At 37.9% G+C, this 21,683-nt stretch overlaps 1 protein-coding gene across 2 annotated transcripts in view; it reads right to left on the bottom strand.

The window, feature by feature from the left end:
• Positions 1-1,910: 1,910 nt before the first annotated feature.
• Positions 1,911-21,683, bottom strand: part of BCL6 (BCL6 transcription repressor) — a 74,536-nt gene continuing 54,763 nt past the window's right edge. Inside the window, exons 1-10 of one of the 2 annotated variants that reach the window (XM_063442795.1) lie at positions 20,132-20,205; positions 10,100-10,138; positions 9,617-9,790; positions 8,930-9,151; positions 7,495-8,460; positions 6,966-7,141; positions 5,990-6,157; positions 5,013-5,143; positions 4,621-4,758; positions 1,911-4,260 (exon numbers count right to left, since the gene is read on the bottom strand). In XM_063442795.1, coding sequence (XP_063298865.1) covers positions 4,117-4,260; positions 4,621-4,758; positions 5,013-5,143; positions 5,990-6,157; positions 6,966-7,141; positions 7,495-8,460; positions 8,930-9,151; positions 9,617-9,777 — 2,106 coding nt within the window. In that variant the 5' untranslated portion in view covers positions 9,778-9,790; positions 10,100-10,138; positions 20,132-20,205 and the 3' untranslated portion in view covers positions 1,911-4,116. Of the gene's footprint in view, positions 4,261-4,620; positions 4,759-5,012; positions 5,144-5,989; positions 6,158-6,965; positions 7,142-7,494; positions 8,461-8,929; positions 9,152-9,616; positions 9,791-10,099; positions 10,139-20,131; positions 20,206-21,683 lie in introns of those variants that run through there. The other variant, XM_063442796.1, reaches the window with a different exon arrangement.

Below are 21,683 nucleotides of genomic sequence, written 5' to 3'. Positions count from 1 at the left end.
CACATCAACTAGGAAAGTAGCATCAAGATTAAGAAAACCAGACAGACAGAAATGCATGGAATATGATATAAATTATAAAGAAAAACTGCATGTGTGTTAATAACATGAACAATGTGCTTGAAATTGATTCACCATTTCACCATGGATAGATGTAATCAGTGTGCATACTGCTTTGACCTCTGTATATACTTAAGGTGTGTGCCCCATTGCTTTGTGCTCTAAGGCATGTGCTATGTACTGTCTGCATATCTAGAGAATGCTGCATGCTCTAATAACTTGTTCTCAATAGAGACTTAAAGCTTAACCTCAGCGACAAAAATTGGGCCAGCAATTTTATACATCCCGATAAAAACGTATTAAACCCTTCCATCACACATATTGCCAAAATATATGCGCGAAAATATTTGAATCTTGAATACATATGTTTGTAATATGAATGTGTGTTAATGCATGTGTATGTTACAAGATTTGTGAGACCACATTATATCATGACACAGATGCTATGTCATTGGCCTTTAAGGAGGTAATAAGTGTATAATTATGTATGTTCATTTATTTTTGTATGTTTTTGACGAAGATTCCACTTGCAATGCAAATGTAGCATTTCATTGCTGATCACTCTAAAATGATGAAAACATTTTCCATACATCGTGTGGATTATCTAAAAGGCTGGAAAAAGCATGTAAATGTTTTCTATGGTACAAAGTACTGGTTTACTATTGTAAAGTATTGGGTATGCTAGATGATTTATTCAAATGTTCAAATTATGTTATAAACTCACATAATACAAATTTGACATGTTTCCAACGCACGACTAAATGGGATACTCCAATGCCCAAATGTAAACAAAATCACATAGTAGATATGCCCCCCAGGTTTCCTTTCTGCGCCGTTGTGCCTTATAACATTTACTTCTGTGTTAAATCCATGGTCATCGGCCCGTTAAGCCAACTTGCTTCATCTTCACTGTCATCAACACCTCTGTAGCCTTTTGGAAAGAGTAAACAATTTAAAGAATATTTGGTACATAATAAAAATATTAACTCAGAAAAAAAGTGAAAATGAGGTTCTTCATGGAGGTCTTGTGTCCAATAATATTAAATGTACAGGAGACCAGTAGATTATTAAGAAAAAGTGATTCAATGTGATTTGCTTCCTGTATTAACTATGATTTTATTGCAAACATCTGTGAGACTGAGTATTCGGTGAAATGGAGATTTATTAGTCTACACAAGTAAATCCTTTCCCTTTGTTTTTTAGTCTGCTTTTTTTTTTATTTGGATAGTCACTACAACTAATTTGGTTGCAGCAAATGTTTAAATTTAAACTACCAGTCAATGGTTACTATGGCAGTATAATTTGAATACTTGCTACATACAATCCAGATTTTTGTTAATTTATGGAAATCAGCTACTCACAAATCATCTCAAATACAAATAGAGTAGTTTACATTCATGTATAAACAAAAACTTTATTTAAATTGACCACAAAACATATATGTTGTCAGGTAACTTTGTAAAACACAGAGTTTAGAATGTAAGCTTTTAAGTTAAAGAAAGCCGACTGAAAAGTATGTAAGGACAATCAATGCCATATGAGGACACTGGGTTGGACTTTGCCTTGTGTATCTGCAATTCAAAACAGTCGCCATTTTTGTTTAAACTAAACGAACATTGCCCTCAGTCTGTTGCAAGGCCCTGAAAGTGAACTATGTACTTGTTTATTATATGAATCTGATCCTCAAAGGATCCCATTGCCATACAGACATCTGATAAAGGCAGGGAGATAAAAAAGAGGACAGAAAATTTACCTGAAAAGGTTATATGTCTGGTACAGGAACAAATAAAAGGTTTATGATCTCCGCACTAAAACAGTAACTTTATAAGAAAACACACGCAAACTTCATGTCCTTTCTGCTTGTTGACGATTTTATTTTTTTCTACTTGTACAGCTATAGTTTACATTGCAATGATGCAGTTTTAGAAACAGCCCAAACCCTGTCTCCCGGCAGTACATTATTAAAACACAAGCAGGACAAAAAGCATCATAGAAATCAACAACAACAAAAAGAAAAAAAAAATTGACCTTTCCCAAAGATTAGTGACTAGCTGTAGGTTGTACCTTTAAAAAAGCAATAGGGTTCAAAACATTCATTAACCCCTTCGCTGCCAGTGAGAATGTCAAAACAAAGAAGCTGCCAGCCTCCCTGGCACCGATCGGGTTAAAAGGCACCAAAGACAAAATATACATATTTACAGACGTACAATTTAAAACAGGAGAAGTCACATATTCCTTCGACAGGGTGTCTGAGTGTTAAACAAACTGTAAACCTTCACTTCCAGGAAAGAAAAATAATATAATTAAAGAAAAAAAAAAAGAGAAAAAACAAAAAACAAATATTAAAGACTGTTGCGTTTAGACAAAATATCTTCTCACGTACACTGGTGCAATACTTTTAAAATATTTTTAAGTGCTCTATCACATGAACAAATCTCAGATTGGTTTCTGCCTGCAGATACAATCTAAACGTTTGCTGCATTTCAGTTTTTATAGCATTCATTTAATTTTTCTAATTCTGTTTTTACTCTTCATAATATAGGTATATTTATATAGATATTTACAACTCTGCCATAAATTCCTTTTCCTTTGGTTAAAACTATAACAAAAGTTAAAGCCCTCTCTTAAAAAGCATACATAAGAATTCTTTGTTCAGGTTTTCTTTAAATCGAGTGCACATTTTGCATACCATAAAATTAAATACTTTTAATATATATCTATATATATATATATTTATATATATATATATCTTTTCTGGGGGTGCAAGAAAGCCAGAGGCTAGAAAAATATTAGATTTCGGTGCCTCTTAGTGCTGGTACAATATTGCAACTGGGGCAGCAAGGCACCTCTGGAGTCAAACCAGCCTAGACTACATGGTAATGCTACCAATCACAACATGACCCCAGGACGCCTTATTGCTTTACAAACATGGGGAATTAGGCTGGGCATGTGCAGAGTTAAGCAGGGGCAGAATTGAGAAGTAGATCATACTCATTAATTAACTCCTTTTCTGCCTGGACAATCTTCGAGTATTTCAAGGTCTTCGGCATCTAAGAGGTCAACAGACTCAACCATACCCCTGCATTTTCCATCTCAGTACATTAAACATTCGAGCAAACCTTTTGACACTATCCCTGTAAAAAGAAATACACTTCCTGGCTGTGCCTTAGATATTCCTTTTGACGAAGACTAGTGCTTCTTTATTTCGAAAGAGAAAAAAAAAAGGTGCTAAATTATAATCACCACCTCATATGCCACACCAGGCAGCAGCAACACTGGCCTCTCTATTAGAGAGGCTGGCTCTGCAAATGGTTTAGCTATAATGAGTGTAAGTGATTAGTATAAGTGCTTCTTTTTTTTTAAAGAGTCCCTCCAGAGACTGCTGATATCCCAATCAAGGGTTGTAGCCTGGATACTTTTTTTTAGGGTCCATGAAGAACCAACCCCTCCCCATCTTATAATTTCCATTTACTATTTGGCTTTTTGTTTTTTCTCTCCCCAGTTATTATCAAATCATTACTGGATACAAAAACGCCAACCCCTTTACTGAGAGGTACAAATGTAAAATAATTTTACCCCCAATAAAGTAAGTCAAGCTTAAAGCAGAAAGCTGCACTCCGCAGGGCATCTTGGCAAATGTCAAAGTTGGAACGGATTTGCTGGTCAGCTCTTTGAGTCCTTGCCAGCCTTTCTAGTATTCTGTCTTTTGACCAATAGGGTGGCTGGTGTTCCCAGATGCTTTCGTTTTCCCGCTTTGCGCGGAATCATCAGTGCATTGCTTCCTCAATGGAGAAGCAGGGTGTAACACTCTTTGTCCTCCAACCATCCTTTCCACATCACAAATTCGCTCCTGGCTGGAAATTACAATGCTGAAGTAATCGAAAGCGCATGGTCACTCCAACACACGGACAAAAAAAAATAAAAAAATTTACAATGAAGGGTGCACATTTCACATGACCAGGACAAAAAAACAAAAAAGCTAAACCCGTTTCATTTCACCCATCTGCACTAACAGGTCAAAAAAGAGGCACTCCACATTTGGTGGGTTAGAACAGAGGTTCAGCAAGATTTGGGGAGCTCAGGGGGCAACTCTGCTGGGGACACACGATACTGGACTTTTGTATTGGTGATTGCTCCATGTTTTTGACGAAGGTGAAGTCTTAGTTGGCTTTTGTGGCGGAAATGAAGGTTGCATTTCTCGCACTAGAATGGAAGAAAAGAAGGAAATTGTTATGATTCTGGTTCATGAAGAAAATAGCATTTATATAAATAATAATTTAAAAGAAATCACTAGTCATTTATTTTCAGAACTTTAGACGGATATGCCATTTGTTTTTGCTTAATAAAATTCTTCTTCTTATTCTATCTATATAATATTCACTTTCCTAAGTCTTAACACAGATACCGATCTTGGAAGCAGATTTTGCTGTGAAATATATATGTTTTCACCATTGAAATCGCTATATGGGAGATAAGCATCTCCGCTGATATCAAAACTTCCAACTTTAAAGGGTTATGTTTCTGTGATGGATAGATGGCCCCAGATTTAGTTTTACGACTTACGTGATAGGGTTTCTCCCCAGTGTGGATACGGAGGTGACTTTTTAATGTTTGCAGGTGTCGGAATCTAGTTCCGCAGATTTCGCAAGGGTATGGTTTCTCTCCAGTGTGTATAAGTACATGTGCACGGAGATGGGCAACCTAAAATTATAAAATAAAAATAATTAATAAAAAAAGTCAATCAAATTAGAAAAAAAACATGAAAATGACGAAACATATTAATGTAAACATATAAACCTAAGAATCTCGATTGATAGGTAGAGAGATAGATAGATAGATAGCATTTTGTTATGATGCTGCTTGGTAGATAGATAGATAGATAGATAGATAGATAGATAGATATAGATTTTTGTTATGATGCTGCACTAGGAGCATGGCACATTAAAGGCACTCACCTGGACAAACCTCGCTCCACAGGTTTCACACTTGTACGGCTTTTCTCCAGAGTGAATTCTGGTATGGGTTTTCAGGTTAGCAGGCCTGTTGAACTGTGCACCACAGATACTGCAGCGATATGGTTTTTCACCTACAACATAAGCAGAAACAGTTATTGTAAAACCAGAGCAATACTAATTGAGGCACCTGTCTATATAGATCACAATTCTTCTTCTTGATCTACGTACTTTCTGTATAGAGACACACATGCATTGGGCCATAAAAGGCAAATACCAGATGCCTTGTGGATATTACAGATACTCCATGCATTAGCTGAGGAGCAGTGACTGACATTTTGTCCTTCCCATTCAGTGTTGCAGTTACTAAAAAACATAACAACATTGGTCTCTGGGACCAAGAAGAGGCCTTCAAATTACTTGATACACTCCAGCCCTTTGGGGAAATTAACTGTCCTGATCTTTTTATTTTGTTTTAACAAGAGAAATAATGATTGCTATAATTTGCATTGCAGTTTCTCTGCTAAAGTAAAAGCTATGCACAACATGTCCCGTAAGAAATGAATGGATAGTTTCTCAGACAGGAACTTTAGAGTTAACTCAACTACCAGAATGTAACAGGACCAGTTGTCTTATTGATAACCAAAGGGTGAAAAAAAGGTTAATTTACAAATGTTCAGATTGAAATCTGCACTTTATGTAAAATAAAAACAAAGATAACACACACTTCACACATAAAGCATAAAGGCAAGCTAAAGTGCGTTTAAGTGTGTGGATTATTCATTTAACATTCTATTGGTTTTCATGAAAAGGATTGTCTACTTAAATTTTGGGCTTAAATTTGGGATTGTCTACTTAAAATTTTATAGATGGGACATATTTTGAGAAAACTGCATTTGACATGTAAAAGTCTTACTTTTAGATATAAACTGTACAAAAAATTTAATAAATTTAGAATATGTCAGAAGGCAGACACGCACCTGTGTGAACAGTTTTATGGCTGGCAAGATTGCCCTTGTAGCGGAATGAAGCTTGGCAGCGGTCACATTTGTACGGCTTGTCACTGTGCATCTGGAGTGTGTGCCTCTTCAGGGAACCTTCCTCCGAGAAACGAGAGTCGCATTCATTGCAGAAGAAAGTACCGTTTTCTGTGGAATAGCAGAAGGGAAAGTAAGATAAAAACATCAGTGATATTTCAAAGACACTAAAGATCAGACAAAGTCACAAGTTATGTTGTGTAGGGAACTGAAAGGTTCCCTTGCACCTAAATAACAATGGTTTTGTAAGGAATTGAGAACCAAGTGTATTATTTTTATAATGCAAATGACTTTTGCACTATAATGTAATGTACATAACAAAAAAAAATCTACATTTTAAGTATAATAAAGAATAGTCCTATAAACAGCTTTTAATAGAAACTTATCGCTCTCTTTACACATGTTGAGTTTTGTTTTGCAGCATCTAAATATATAAAACATTAAAGGGACACTATAGGCATCCAGACCACTTTATCTTATTGAAGTGGTCTGGGTGCAGTGTTCCTCTCCCCTTAACTTTGCAATGTAAAACCTTGTAGTTTTAGAGAAACCCTGCAATGTAAAAACATTGCAGTGTTAAGACTGGATCTAGTGGGCGCTTCTTGCAGTTTCACATTGTTAAAACGATGCTGGACATCCTAATGCTGTGCTTGAGGACATCCAGTCAATGCTTTCCTATAGGGAAGGCTTAATGCGCACAGAGGAGGAGTGTGACCCAGGAATCAGGTGTGAAGGAAAGGGTTTTTAAACCCTCTCATGGATGGAGGGTGGACCTGGGGAAGGGCCCAGGGCAGAGGGACACTCTACTGTTAGTAAAATATCTTTGTATTCCTAACACTAAAGTGCTCCTGTCAAAGCAGATTAAGGGCTGAGATTCCATGGATTACCCTGTAACCTTTTTTGAGAATTTCTTACTCACCACAGCTGGAGTCTGAGTACTCAGATTGCGTTTCAGCCATCTCTTCACCAAAATTGGAGCCAGGGGTGTGAGGACACATTTCAGGTGGTGATTGTGAGGAGAACAATCCAAATTTGGGTGTGTGAATGTAGAGAGGTGAATGCCCTTCACTGCTCTGTGGGGAACTTTCCAAAGTCCTGGAATAAAAAAAGAGATGTAAACTTGTTACTATAGGGGTAAATAAGAAATTGCGCTGGATGAGGAACAAGATTTACAGTCTTTGGGTCTAGAAATGGTTTGAAGTAATCAGATCATATAAATTACAGCCATTAATGTCTATAAAGGCTGAAAGCCTCTTCTAACATGCAATATAAATAGATTCCTTCCAAAAAAAGGCCCACACTGTATAAATACAAAAATACTAATTGCATAAAACGGCAATTTCTGTCATTGATGTGGAACTATAAACTATGCATAAAAGCTGGTGGTGCAACAACAATATTCCTGAATAAAAGAAAAAAAAATACATCTCAATAATACAATGGCATACCTATTTACAATATTGTTCAGCTTGCTGGCTTGTGGTATTGATGATGCATCAGTGCCACCATTCATCTTAACTGTAGCCTGAATATCCATGTTTTCTGACTTGACCAGCTGTTGACATGAAGATTGAGATGTACAGGACTGTGGAGAGAGGTTACCCATTTCATTCTGGTCGGCACAACCTTCCTTCTCTCTCTGATTGAGAGAGTTGAGTAACTTATACTTTTTCCAGTTGCAAGCCTTTGGATCACCAGAGACTTTGGAGACAGGAGAACCAGATTCCTGTGAAATACGAGCATTTTTACTGCTGCTGGACTCAGTGGGAGAGTTGGGTTGACAGTCTGATTTCTGAGGACTTTGTGGGCTAACAAGACCCTTGCGATTGACTGGAGAGTTTGTTGGTTTAAAGTGCTGACTTATTTCATCCTCTGAGGATGTTGTCCTCTCTTCTTCCTTCCCTTTTTCACAGGTGTAAAAGGGACTATTTCTTACAGATGGACCAGCAGATCGGGACCCTGCCACATTGTAATAAGAGTCATGTCTGGGCTCTTCCAATGATGCCTCCTTTGGAGAGTAGATATTTGTCTGGCACATGTTGACCGACAAGTCTGTAGCTGCTGTTCTATAGTCCCCCAATACAGTTCTTGAATTTTCTCCAGGCAACAAACTTTCCTTAGAATATCGACTTGATCTTTGCATCTCTGCCATCTGCACATCTCTTACATCATCCTCTGGAAATAGGAAACCATGCACAGGGATGTGACTGTATATGGGATAAGATGATGTAGGACCATTGTACAGGCTTGGGATGTAGGGCCTCCCATCACAAATGGCTGCATTTCGAAGAGGTACAGTATTTTCAGACATCTCACAGTTTCTGTAGGTCATGACATCTTGTGGCAGCATTGTTCTGCCAGGAAGATAGTCTTCTCCTCTAGGTATTTTCACTGTGTTCACAATTTCTTCAGTGCTAGCAAACCACAAGAAAATTATATTAGATACAGAAACCAGCAAGATACCACAGACATCCACAAAAGGGTTCTACCAGTCATATAGATTACAAGAATTAGGAGAGAGAAATACATCCTGATATAAACACCAGAATCCTCAAACTATGTAAAGCTGTTCATTAACTTCAAAAAACTATTTAACGGAGTAACATACAATTTAACAAACAGATGTAAACTTCAACTAATATTAAAGATAAGTTATGGAATAAGACAACTTCCCCCCAAAAAGTGAAAAAAAAAAATGTCTCCCATTTCATTCATTAGACTTTCAGTTACTATAAGTGTAAATAAGACACCAGAAATTGCTCTGGATAATCAACAAGATTTACCGTCTATAGGTCTAGAAATGATTTGAAGTAATCAGATCATAGAGAATACAGCCATTAATGTCTACATTAATGCTATCACAATTTAGCAAATGAGCATTACCTTGACTTGAGGAACCTCTGACATGTGTCCACAACATGTTCCATTTGCAAGTAAAGGGCGGTGCCCATAACGGCCATAATGCTACTTTCCCTCAAGCTAAGCCGTGATGTATACATGAAATCAAGGAGTACTCGGAAGCCTTCTGCACTAACTTCTGGATCTAAATTAATGATGTTCATGTTGCACTTCATCTGGTCAGTGAAGATTGTGTAGAACAGGCCACTTTGAAGGAGAAAGACATATATTTTATAGAGATAATAAAGGCATCTGGTTCATGCATTTAAATAATTACATATCATAAGGTTACAAATAATAATCACTTAATTTCATGAAAACCTAAAATAATGTCAAAACGCTTACTAGTATATATAGTTAAAGCCTCCATTCCTCAATATTTTTAAAACCTTATCACAAATAAGCAACATTGCTGTGCATTATTTATAATTTCATCATTTCTAAATTGGCAAACACTTGGCACTGGCTATAAACCATATATTCCATAAATTTATGATTAAGAGTCTATTGCACTATAGATTCTATTTTTCCCAAATTTAACACAAGTTTATGATTCCAGCTGAAGAAGTCATTTTGCAAGCCATCTTCAGTAAAAAAAAAAAAAAAAAGTCTCCATGTTCCTTTGCAACCTTTACTATGAGTTTACATTATAGGGTGCGCACAACAACTCACCTGCAGGCCATGAGGACAGTTTTGTGAGCACGAAAATGTTCTCTGTTCACCACTATGATAACATCAGTCAGGATGTCCCTACTTCGAAGGCGGTTTAAGTTCAGAAGGACATCACTTGCATGTCGCGTGAACTGGATGCAACTGTCAGTTGGGGATGCCATAGTGTGCCCTTTTCTAGATTTAAAAAAAAAAAAGAAATAAATCATAACGCATTAGAAACACAGAATAATTGTAGAGCTCTTTGCTATTACTAGTGCATGCAAAACCTCTCTGTATATGTGCAAATGAAAGTTCTTTTTTTTTATGGGACAAATATGCAGTTTCAAATACTTTTCTAACTTCCACTTCTGGTGGTTTTGGTTATTTATGGTGTAGTGACTATGTGAACAATGAAAGTAGGGTAATGTGCAGGTGCAGATATCGCTGTTCATGAAAATACAAAATTAAAAAATTAAAAAACAGGCAGCATAAACAAACACTTACCCAAAATCTCAATTCACAATCCAAATTCCTATTTGAATGCTGAAAAACACAAAATAAATAGAATGTTTTAGATTGTTGCAATCTTTTCAAGACTGATCAAAGTCAACAGGCTCATCAATTCACAAGCAAGAACAATTTGTTTTATTCTTAAATAAAATAATAAACCAGACAGGTATCTCTGTCCCACAAGCTGAAAATGTTACTAATAATGAAAAGGAAAAAAATTACTGAATTGTTCTTGAGGCTAAACTACTAATTTGTTATATTTAATTGTCCTATTCTATATCCAGACCTATACGTATGTATGTATGTATGTATGTATGTATGTATGTATGTATGTATGTATGCATATATTTTTTTATTGAGAATCAAAATGAGATCCTATATCGGCCCTGAACCTAATTTTGTATTTTAATCTAAAAGCTAGATTTCACCTTGTTTTTCTAAGGAACTGTGAAAATGAATCACTTCCCTTGACTTGTGGCTTTGTCCAACCTACACTAAAAACACAAGCGTACAGTCACTGACTGTGTATCAGGTAAAAACTGCCAGTTACATTACCATGTAACCAGGTTTCTGCCTTGCCCCATTCCTCTTAATGCCAGACAAGGTTAAGGCAGGTTTTTGTTCCACTTTTCAATAACTTGTTCCTCTTTAAAACAAATCATTGGGTAGCTTGAAGAAATTAACTTTTTTTCTTCTGATGATTTTTTTTTTTTTATCCCCTCCAGCTTCACATTAGGGATTTGGTGCTCTAATTTCTAGCACTGTAAGCATGCTACAGAAATGCACCCATCTTTGGTAGCAAACAAAATGCATCTTTTGGAATTATATATATATGTTTTTATAATTGCAGTAAACAGTATATCAAGAGGTGTCCTTTATATCTGTTTGTGGTTTACAGACGTTCATGGCTTTTACACTGCCATTGACACTCCCACACTCTTCCCATGTGTCCACTTTAAGGGTAAATTTATAGTAAATGGATTTTACAGCGCTGCATTGCTTTTAAGCGCTCCGTTTAAAGTGACGTGTGTGGTTTTAGAGTGTTGTGGGACCAGGTAGTATATAAATAATTTTACAGACAGAGCTGCATACAAAGAATTGTATATAACATAATAAAATTTCACATAAACATAGATAGATATACAAAACACAACCAAAAAACAAAACAAAACAAAAAACACTTTAACATTAGAAATTGCCTAAGGGTAAGTTTGTAGCAAAAGGCAGGAATCTTTTCAGTCTGGATTGTATCCCTTTAAAATATCCTAAGCAGTGCTAATTACCGTAAATGAAATAATTTGTTTGAAAATAAATTGGAGAAACAAGTACAGAAGAATAGGAAGCAAGTTACCTTCTATATAGGAAGTTGGGTTCTGTCCATATTCCCTGACTGTAGAGCATTAACTGGTTTGCACTCTGTTACTGATGTTTGGTTTACACACAACCTGCCCACAGATGCTCTAAGTTAACATAATTTTCTAACAAAGAAAGGGGAGGATAGTGCTGGGAAATGTTTTACACTCTCTGCGATGACTTTACCCAATAACTTCCAAAACTATTTGTTTCCTGGAAAGCCAGCCTCGGACATAGAACCCTCTTCCCTTCTAGGATTGCCAAGCAGATCTCCAAACACAAAACTGAATCATTATTCCCGTAATAAAAGTGAATAAAAGTGAATACCGCTTTAAGGGATATTTTTTAATAAGAGAAGCTGCTGGTAGGATACGTATATCTATATCTAGTTCATACGTGAATGGACGGACTTGGGAAAAATTTACTTTATGTACTTTTTATTTATTTTTTTCTCAATTTTACTAGGTAACTATGTAATACATGCCTGGAATGTAACATTCTTTCACTTTGTTGATCTTCCATAGGTGAGCAGGCTAAAAATATATTTTCTCTGCTTACGTGATTATGAAAGCATAATATTTGCTCCTAGCACGGAAGCACTTGATTCAGCTTAACTAGAAGCACAGTGAATGTGGCCTTACAGCTGTTTTCATTCGAAATTCTCAAGAAACTCTGCTAATTATTTATTTTCCTGGTTTCAACCAAGGACTGCAGCCCCATCAGATCTGACCTAATCCCTGCCATTTCTCTGGCAACTGTACGACTACAAATATCTGTAGTCGTCCAGTCTACAATCCCTTAGGAACAATTATCCTACCCAGAAATTCCACCTTGCCAAAATATAACATAGCAGGTTGTCAGCATGTTTGACAAGGCCTCACCAGACAATTTTATAAAGTGGCCACTACATGGCAGCATGGTTCTGCAATGACAGACTCATTTAGCATGGTGCGTTTTCCATTGAGAAGAAACAGCGTAGTGTTTTCCAGTCAGAAAGAACATGCAAAACAAATAACTGCTTAAATTCTCAAATGGAATAAAACCATCTTACACCTAATTAAATAATTCGTGAATACACATACTTTTAATATACAGACACACGGATACGGGGCAAAGGGGGAGGAATTTCCTGGAGAGTTTGCACTGCTAAGAAGAACTGGCCTGGGGTCTAGATAGCAAAATATTTTTTAACTTTGATATTTGAGAAAAAAAAAATTACCGTATTTATCGGCGTATAACACGCACTTTTTCTCCCTGAAAATAGGGAGAAAATCATGGGTGCGTGTTATACGCCGATATCCCACATTTACTTACCTGTCTTGAAGCGTGGGCCGGCTTCACAGCGCGCACCGCGGAACTGGAACTTAAATTTCAGGTTCCGGTTTCCGGCGGGACTGAAAGGAAGTGTGCACACTATTGTGTGCACACTTCCTTTCAGTCCCGCCGGTACTGGAACTTAAATTTCAGGTTCCGGTTTCCGGCGGGACTGAAAGGAAGTGTGCACACTTCCTTTCAGTCCCGCCGGAAACCGGAACCTGAAATTTAAGTTCCAGTTCCGCGGTGCGCGCTGTGAAGCCGGCCCACGCTTCAAGACAGGTAAGTAAATATGGGACAGAGGGAAAGTGCACTAGGGGACACTATGGGAGGGGGGGGGGGGGGACACACACTATGGGGGGTGGAGAATAGTATGGGAGGGGGGGAAGAATACTATGGAAAGGGGGGGGACACTATGGGAGGGGGTGGAGAATACTATGGGAGGGGGGAGAGAATACTATGGGAGGGGGGGGGATTACTATGGAAAGGGGGGGGAACACTATGGGATGAGGGGGGGGAATACTATGGGAGGGGTGGAAATTTCCTGGAATTTCCTTCTGGAAATGAGGTGCGTGTTATACGCCGATAAATACGGTAAATCATAGAAAGGTAGAAATATTGCATTTACTGGGTTATTAAGTGAGATGTAAGTGAGACACGGGTTATGTGCAACATTCAAAAGAAAAACCCTGTCGATGCTATTCTTAAACATAGCATCACGATCAAGATCATTGAGGGTGATGGGAGTTGTAATTCCTTAACACACACTCTGTTAGTGTCGTGAAGTAAGAGGACTAGGTTTGACTATGGAGAAGAACTTTCAAGTTCATTGGAATAATTAGTGACAAACACAGAGAGCCTTCAGGGATTGCAAAGGGCAACAGGAGATCTCTGAAGTGATCCTCGTTCTTTGTTTAACCAACAACTTATACTAGTAGCACGTACAAGAGACACAAACAAACAGGGTTATTGTCTAAAGAGTGAAGTGTCCAGAATAAAGGGGAATTTCAAATTCTAGTCCTAAACAGAAGATCTGGAAACAAACGTTCTCCCAGTCAATTGTATTTAGTTTGGCTATTTTGGTCTAAAATGAATAGTTCACTTTGATTTTCTAACAATTCACACTTTAGTGAATAACTAATAGATGTATTTTACTAAATAGCACTTTGTGGTGATCTGAGAACTGAATTGCAAAAAAAAAAGCACATTAAAAAAGCACATTTGGAAAAGCATATTGAGATATTTTTTTTTTTTTTTTTTTTAAACTTCTCTGTATTATTCAAAGTTTTGCAACTCATTTGTCTGCTCACCACAATGCACTCTTGAGTCGGTGAATATATGAATCATATCACTAGGATAGCTATGAATTTGTTAATGCTACCATCAACGAAATTCACAAAATACATTTATCTAAACTGTACAAATGCAAGTAAATAAAACCACAAGTCGAAATTCATTTATGAGTCAGAAACTTCATAGTTTCTCTAACCTTTGAGGAAAACATGTGAGAAACTCTCATTTTGTACTCTTAATTTCCATTGTCACAAAAATGTTGCCAATAAAGCAAATTAGTCTTTTCAAGAATAAGGCTCTAGGTCACATGCCCTTAATGAGATAAAGGTTTAGCCTTGTTCAGAGCTACACTTTAACTTACAATTTGCTAATCATTGACACTATTGCCGTGAATGATATGTTTGATGAAACTGGAAAAAAAAAAAAGAAATATCCAGGCACACCTGAGGTTACCTCTAAAAGGCAGTATTTATTTTAAACAAGGAAGACAACGTTTCGGCTCCTCTCTGAGCCTTTATCAAAAATAAATAAAGAAATATTTTGATAAAGGCTCAGAGAGCAGCCGAAACCAATAAAGACCGCCTTTTGGAAGAAACCTCTGGTGGAGCTGGATATTTCTTTTTTTTCCCCAATCTGATGTCTTCAAGGATTGGTCCTCCCTTTCTGGAGCACCCTGCAGGAAGTATTCCCCCCTTTTTAAGTGTGTGCATTTTACTGGTTTTTTTTTTTGCAAACAACTATGTTGGATAGTTCACAAAGGATGGACGGACAAAAAGTTGTTTCTCTAAATATGTTTCTATTTCTAGAGACGAGCATATTTAGCACTGATTTACTTTCAGAAAGGAAATGGTAAAATTCTTACTTTAGGCACACTAAATTGGTAAAAATGTACTGATTGTACTCTGTTGCAAAGAAGTAGGTAGCCCAGAGTGTCTCATGATTTTCCAACCAAGATATTGAAATTAATATCAATTTAATACCAAAGCACCACTGCCTCATTGAGGACTATGCTTAGTCCAGCTCAGGTCAAATACAGTTCCTGAAATCAATTCAAGAACCATAGATAGGAGTCTTGTTTACAGAATTTTGACCCAAGTTAAATCTGTAATAAACTGAATAGATTATTCTAGTCTAAAGCAATGACAATAAATTGCTGCGAACAACAGCACACACATTCACAAGAAAAAGACGGCCTTCGGTAAATAGTAGCTGTATAAACAGCAGTATAAAAAAAACAGTTATAGATATCAAGTCCAAACAGACATTCCTGCAAAAAGTTTGGATGCATTCTTTTGCAGTGACTAAACTCCAGCTCCCACTAGCATCTGGTCATCGCAATGCATTTTTCAGCCACTAGATGGCAGTATTATATTCCTTTTCCAATACTCCTTCCCATTATGAGTGCACACAAAAATATTATGGATTAAACACATGCACTTTTTCTAATATTTAGCATTTTCTCACAAAAATAAGAAATATTTGATAATCTTTCAAAACTGACACAAACATACGATTTCTTCAACACGATCTTGTGGTCCCAAAAGAGTGGTCATGAAATAAAACTGTGCGAACAGACAACTTGTGTCGTTGGCAATGACTTTCAATGGAATTCCTTACTTAGTGGCAATTCTGTAGGACCTCTTTATAAAATAATCTGATTGCTATTACTATAATTGTAGTCCTACTCAGGACAGACAGGAACTAACAAAACTGAGAAACATAGCTTCCTCCTTTTTTTTGTATGCCATAAGAATATGAAACCCATATTTCTTATTTTTTGGTTTCTGCCACACTATCTTCAGAAACATCTTTCTAATTTGTGAGTTTTCAGTAAATAGCAGGGAATTCATTCCCAGCACGCCTTCATTTCTCAGTGGGGACACAAAACTGAATCTCCAATGTTTAGAACAAGCAAAACACATTCATTGGTTGCCCACAGCAGTTTGTTTATTTAAAAAAAAAAATCACAGCCTTTCCCCAATGCATTGAAGAGTCCTTTGACACTGAGAGCAATCTATTGAGAGTTTTTTTTCCACAATTTATATTAGTTTACTATTAGATTCCAAATGAAAATAGGTCAGTCGATTTGATAGTGTATTTGTGAATTAACAAGCTACTGTCATCTACATCCTATATGTCATTGTTAAAAAATGAATAGACAATACTCCATTCTAAACTCCAAGTATATCAGGGAGTTGGCTAATTCATATAGAGGCATTCACTAACATTCCCCATTGTATCTCTTTAGACAGGTGAAATAAAAATGTTAGTGCTACAATGCTGTAGAATTATTTAGGGCTTTATACAAATAACATATGGCCCCTCTGCTGCCAAATTTTTAAATTCTTGGAAAACAAATGGTTAATGAGTCAGCTAATGGAGGAGGCTACAGATATAAAGTATATCTAAAAATAAAGAGAACATTACCTGCACTCTGACCTAAATCCCTATCTACATTTAAACAATATGGAGGTATTTTGAGCTGTTGGATACTAAGCGACTGCTGCTGTAAGCGCGGTGCTTTAGCTTTGCGTTTATAAAGTATATCTGCTAGCATAAAGCTTTATGTTTTTGTTTTTGCTACTCATATGAAATAGGAGAAGAGTCAAGAAAAAAAAATTGTAAGGCTTACAGCTGGAGCACAGGAATGCGAAACCTCCACTTAACCTCTTTGCAGCCATGGTGGTGGGGGGGGAGAAGAATTTCTATCATTTAACCCTTTCATTAGGAGGCGTGTCCCTACTCAGCGAAGTTAATTTGTTTAAACATTCAAATGCATGATTTGGTTCTCTCCTTGCTTATACCACCATTTAACCAGCGTGAAACTAAATTTAGGGAACATACCATTCTAAAGAAATTGTATTAATGCCTGTCATTGTAATTCGGACCAGATGGGGTCAGCAGAGCACCACACGGCACTGAAATGTGAGCTGTTATTTACCATTATTTGGAAAATATTCTACTGTTGGGCTGGAGCTGCTTAAAGGCTGACATCTGCAAGCTAATGTTCTAGGCCATTGATAGGCAAGCTTCGGCACTCCAGATGCCGTGGACTACATCCCCCATAATGCTCTTACACTCATAATGCTGGCAAAGGATCATGGGAGGTGTAGTCCAAAACATCTGGAGTGCCGGATGTTGCCTATGCCTGTATCTAGGCCATATATACAGCTCTTACTGAATTCGACTTCACTAACAAAAATAATTTTAGCAATGTCTCTTTGGGCGAGTACAGAACATGACCCAATTCTACCAAACATACATATGATGCGCAGATTAGTAGCGCAAACTTTTCCACATTTCTCTCAAATATAAGTTTAATAGAATAGTCACTTAAATCAGGATTTATCCAAATGTCCCCAATAAAATAGATTAACTTTATGCACCCCCACACTCCCAAAGGCAACATGTTTAATACGTTTGTCATTCCCAATGAACACAAAACTAATTTATTAAATTTAGCAGGCGCCCAGATATTTCATGATCTTTCTAAAAGCCGCCATGGGTATAGAATATGTATGAAACAGATATATAGAAACAATGATAACATTGTAACTCTATATAGTCCTTATATTATCACGGTATGCATCAGTGAAAGCGGGGTATAGGCTCATGAGCTGCTGTTTGTCATGGTGTGTAGTACATGTGTGAACTCGCTACTTGAGCTTAGTACAAACTTCACAAGTAATTCTAAACGATCTATTCCTGCCTCTGAGAGTGACACATTAGGAATGCGAATGCCAGGATTCGGAATTAGATTGTCAGGATTCGGAATAAGAATGTCAAGTTTCTAACTATTAAACATCCTAAAACAATGCAAGAGAAAGTACTGTTTGGCTAAATGTTTAGATCGGAGTGCTAAACAGCATGTCTAACCTCGGACCTTTCTCAGAGGAACCTACCACGTAAACTGGCACCTACAGGGTTAACATTATTCTGACTATTCCCACATTATGCCACATAGTAATCTAGGTCCCAACGAAGAACAAATGTCCAAATGTAGGTTCTCTTTACAGGTTACCCACCAGGAGGTTACCCGATTTTATTATTAACTAGGGATTCTCATTCTGTCATGTTTGGAGCGCAGTATAGAAAGTTGGGAATAGTCACGTTTACACTTTGAGTGCTATAGGTGCACCCAAAACACGAGCCCTCTTCACACCTACGGCACCCAAAGGGTTAGGGGAAAACAACCCAACAAACATCTATGATGTCTGCTTAAGTTAAAAGTATGCCAAGTTTTGCAGTCTCAAGGAATGCCCCCTATTCTGGGCTTGAAGGGTTAATTGACTATTTGGGGGCACCCCCTCCCCCTGCCTGTTTGAGGAGGTCTCTGTCCTACAGACATGGATGGCACTGAGCTCAGATACCTCCAGGAATAGCGTGTGGAGCAGAGCCAGCACTCCTTCACTTTGGGAGGCTGATTTACGAGTCTCACTAGCTGTGCCAAGCTTCTTCATAGTAAACAGTGAGCACACAGGAGGGCGACATGGGCATCGCAGTCTGTCTTCCTCCCCTGCGATAATACCCTCATAAATAACCCATGTGCCCGCACATAGGAGCACGTCTACAGCCATGTACCAGCATATGCTCCATGCGATCAGCCTCTGCAATAATATTTTACAGGCCTTTTATATATAGACATGTAGAAAAATACACATAATAAATGAATGTATATATAAGCACATGTATCATTTTGTGATGTATAAAAATATGTGTACACTTGGTTAAGTGATATAAATGTATTATTATATAAAAGCATTTTTAAAAAAAAAAAAAAATCCCAAATATTCCAGCAGGTCTTCAAACATTAAAAACAGAGGCATTTCCAATAATGAGATCTTTTACTTTGGCATTTTAATCCGCATAACGGTCATTAAGACTGGACAGGGGATCCGGGAACATTAGGACAAAACGTTAAATCCGTATAATCCCCCACTTTCAGAGTTGTGTAGCGAGCGAGACACATGTAAACAGGGGGGAGAGGCAGGAGGACCCGCGCGGGTCTGTAGCAGCCACTAGCCCCCCTAGCCAGCCACTGGCACACCGAGCGGCCTCACTCACAGAAGTTCTAAGTACACAGGGCAGTCACAAACCTCCAACACACAACAAGACATCAATCAACAGATTGCCCATGGAGATCACAAGCACAATAAGGGGTATTGGTAGCCCTGCAGCCTCATAGCCAGCACCACCACCCCTCTTAGAAATGTGACTCCCTAAGCTCACTCCCAAATCAGCAGCTTTGGAAGAAGAAGAAGAAATAAGCAGGGTACAGGTGCAAAGCCCAAATACTAAAACCCCAGCTCCATCCCTTCCTGTATTCATATTCTGATCAGGAACAGGAGCCACAGAAATGCCTTGAAAGTCTCTCCCCTGTTTATCAGACGCAGCAGGATGAGCAAGTGAAGATCAGCCTCCCTGCACATTCTTCAACACACACATTCACACACATGATATATCTAGAATATAGCTATCAGACTGACTATATAACCTGCCCCTGTAGCTAGTCTGCTTGTTGCCCTGGAGCAAGTAGAGAGAAACCAGACAGAGAAAGAGAATGGCACTGGGAGCTGGCTGGCTGGCTGGCAGGCAGGCAGACACAGACAGGCATGGGATCTGGGACTCCCAATCATGCTGGATCACAGACCAAATCCACAATAATGGTTTATAAACTCCAGCAGCATGCGCTGCTAGCAATCCACTACTCCAATTAAAGAAAATGCATCATCAAAATATGCATCGGTCCAAGAAATCAATTTCCAATTATAAAAAACAAATAAATAAATAAATAATAGAAAATCATCACACATGACAAGGGATACAAAATAACACTAAAATTCTCATCTGTATCCATCAACAAGTAAATCCTATGCTGGACAAAAATAAAAATAAAAAATAAAAAATAATAACCATAATAATAATAATGTACATATACATAATTTCTAAAGTAAAAAAAAAAAAAGAGCATAAAAAAGACAGAAGAAAACAGTCAGGGAACTTCAACTCCAAGCAATTGGCAAGTAATAATAAAAAAAAAAAAAAATAAAGAGAAAAGCGAATCACCTGGTAGGGCTTTCCTAGAAAATCTTTGCATCACCACTTCTAAGAACCCCCAGTTCTAAGAATCAACAGGGCTCAATTCTCGGAATTTGAGCTTCTGATCTTACCATTATATGCAGGCAGGGGAGGACAGAGTGTCAGCCAGCCAGCCCCTTTCACTACCCTCCAGCCCACAGAGCTTGTTCTAAAGCACCCACAAGTCACCTACATATCTCTGAACCCCTAAATAAAATATGGGGATTCCAGGGATTCCCTTTAGGAAAGGATCTGGTGTAACCTGGGCATATTTGGGGCACACTCAGCCCCCTGGTAGACTTGGTATCTCCCGGCTGGATGGGTCACATGGTATGCTTAGGGCTCTGACGTAGGCTTTCAGCATGGAAGCCCGGCCCAGAAATTCTGAGAACTAATTTGCTATTCTGTGACATAAGACAAGGGGTCCGGGCTCTGTTCTGTAACTGTGTGAAGCACATAAGCCTCTTTCTACACCCAGCACACAGGGGGACACACTGCACAGGGCACACCAATAAAGACTCCTTCTATACAATAAAGCTCCAAAAGACACAGATTCCATAGCTCAGGGTGAGGGGTGGCATTCTGGTTGGTTCTTTTTTGTTTTGGAGGGGATCCCACTACCTCCACACGGCCCATACACTCCACAGGACTGGGAGATGAGCAGCTGGATCCCTATTGAGAGTCTGGATGTGAGATATATGCTGTATCATACTGATTCTGCACACTGAGATGATTTCTTTTTATCCAAAATTCAAATTATTTTTTTTATTTTTATTTTTTTGTTCCTGTTCCCTGGGAGGGGGACACCCAGCATTCAGTGAGAGCTGTCAGTGGATTTGCTTGGCATTCCTATTTTCCCATGGACTAAATGTGGTATGGTATTTGCTGTAATCAATAACCATAAATCAAGGGTCTTATCACTGTGATAGATCTGAGCTGATCATTTATTTTCCTTAGCTCTGAACATAGATGCATGTTTTGTCTTGAAATGTTTTAATGTCGGTATGCTTCTGTATTATAGCTGTATGTAATGAAACATGGCTGTATTTCTGTCTATTTATTCCATTAAATATGTTACATTACTGGGAGCACACTGCTTAAAAAGCCCAGAGAATCAGTGCTGTAGGCGGGAGTTTTTTTTTTGCTCTGGGAGGGAAAGTTTATAGAAACTACTCTATAAACCAGAATATATGTCTTCATTTGTCTGTTTGGGTGCATGGGTGGGGCTTGACTGTCTACAGGAACTAGACATATACAAATTCATGTTCAATGACATTTACAGACAGCAGTGTTCCTGCCTGGGCAGCCCTTAACCTTTTCATTACCACCCAGACCACTACAGCAGGAAGAGTTAAATTGATAGCACTGTACAGATACACTGAGAGTGTGCTGAGAGAGTGTGTGAGGCTGAAAAAGAAGCATAACTCTTACATCAGTAGCCGGAAACAGGATTACAGCCCAACTAATCAGATTGTCCATGGTTTTACATTGCAGCCTGTGCCTATAAATTGACAGCTTTAAAATGTGACACACACAGCTT

The sequence above is a fragment of the Pelobates fuscus genome, chromosome 2 (genome assembly GCF_036172605.1).
Source record: "Pelobates fuscus isolate aPelFus1 chromosome 2, aPelFus1.pri, whole genome shotgun sequence".
Classification (NCBI taxonomy): Eukaryota; Metazoa; Chordata; class Amphibia; order Anura; family Pelobatidae; genus Pelobates; species Pelobates fuscus.
Note: the sequence above shows the minus strand (reverse complement) of the source record. Positions and strands in the feature narration are given on the sequence as shown.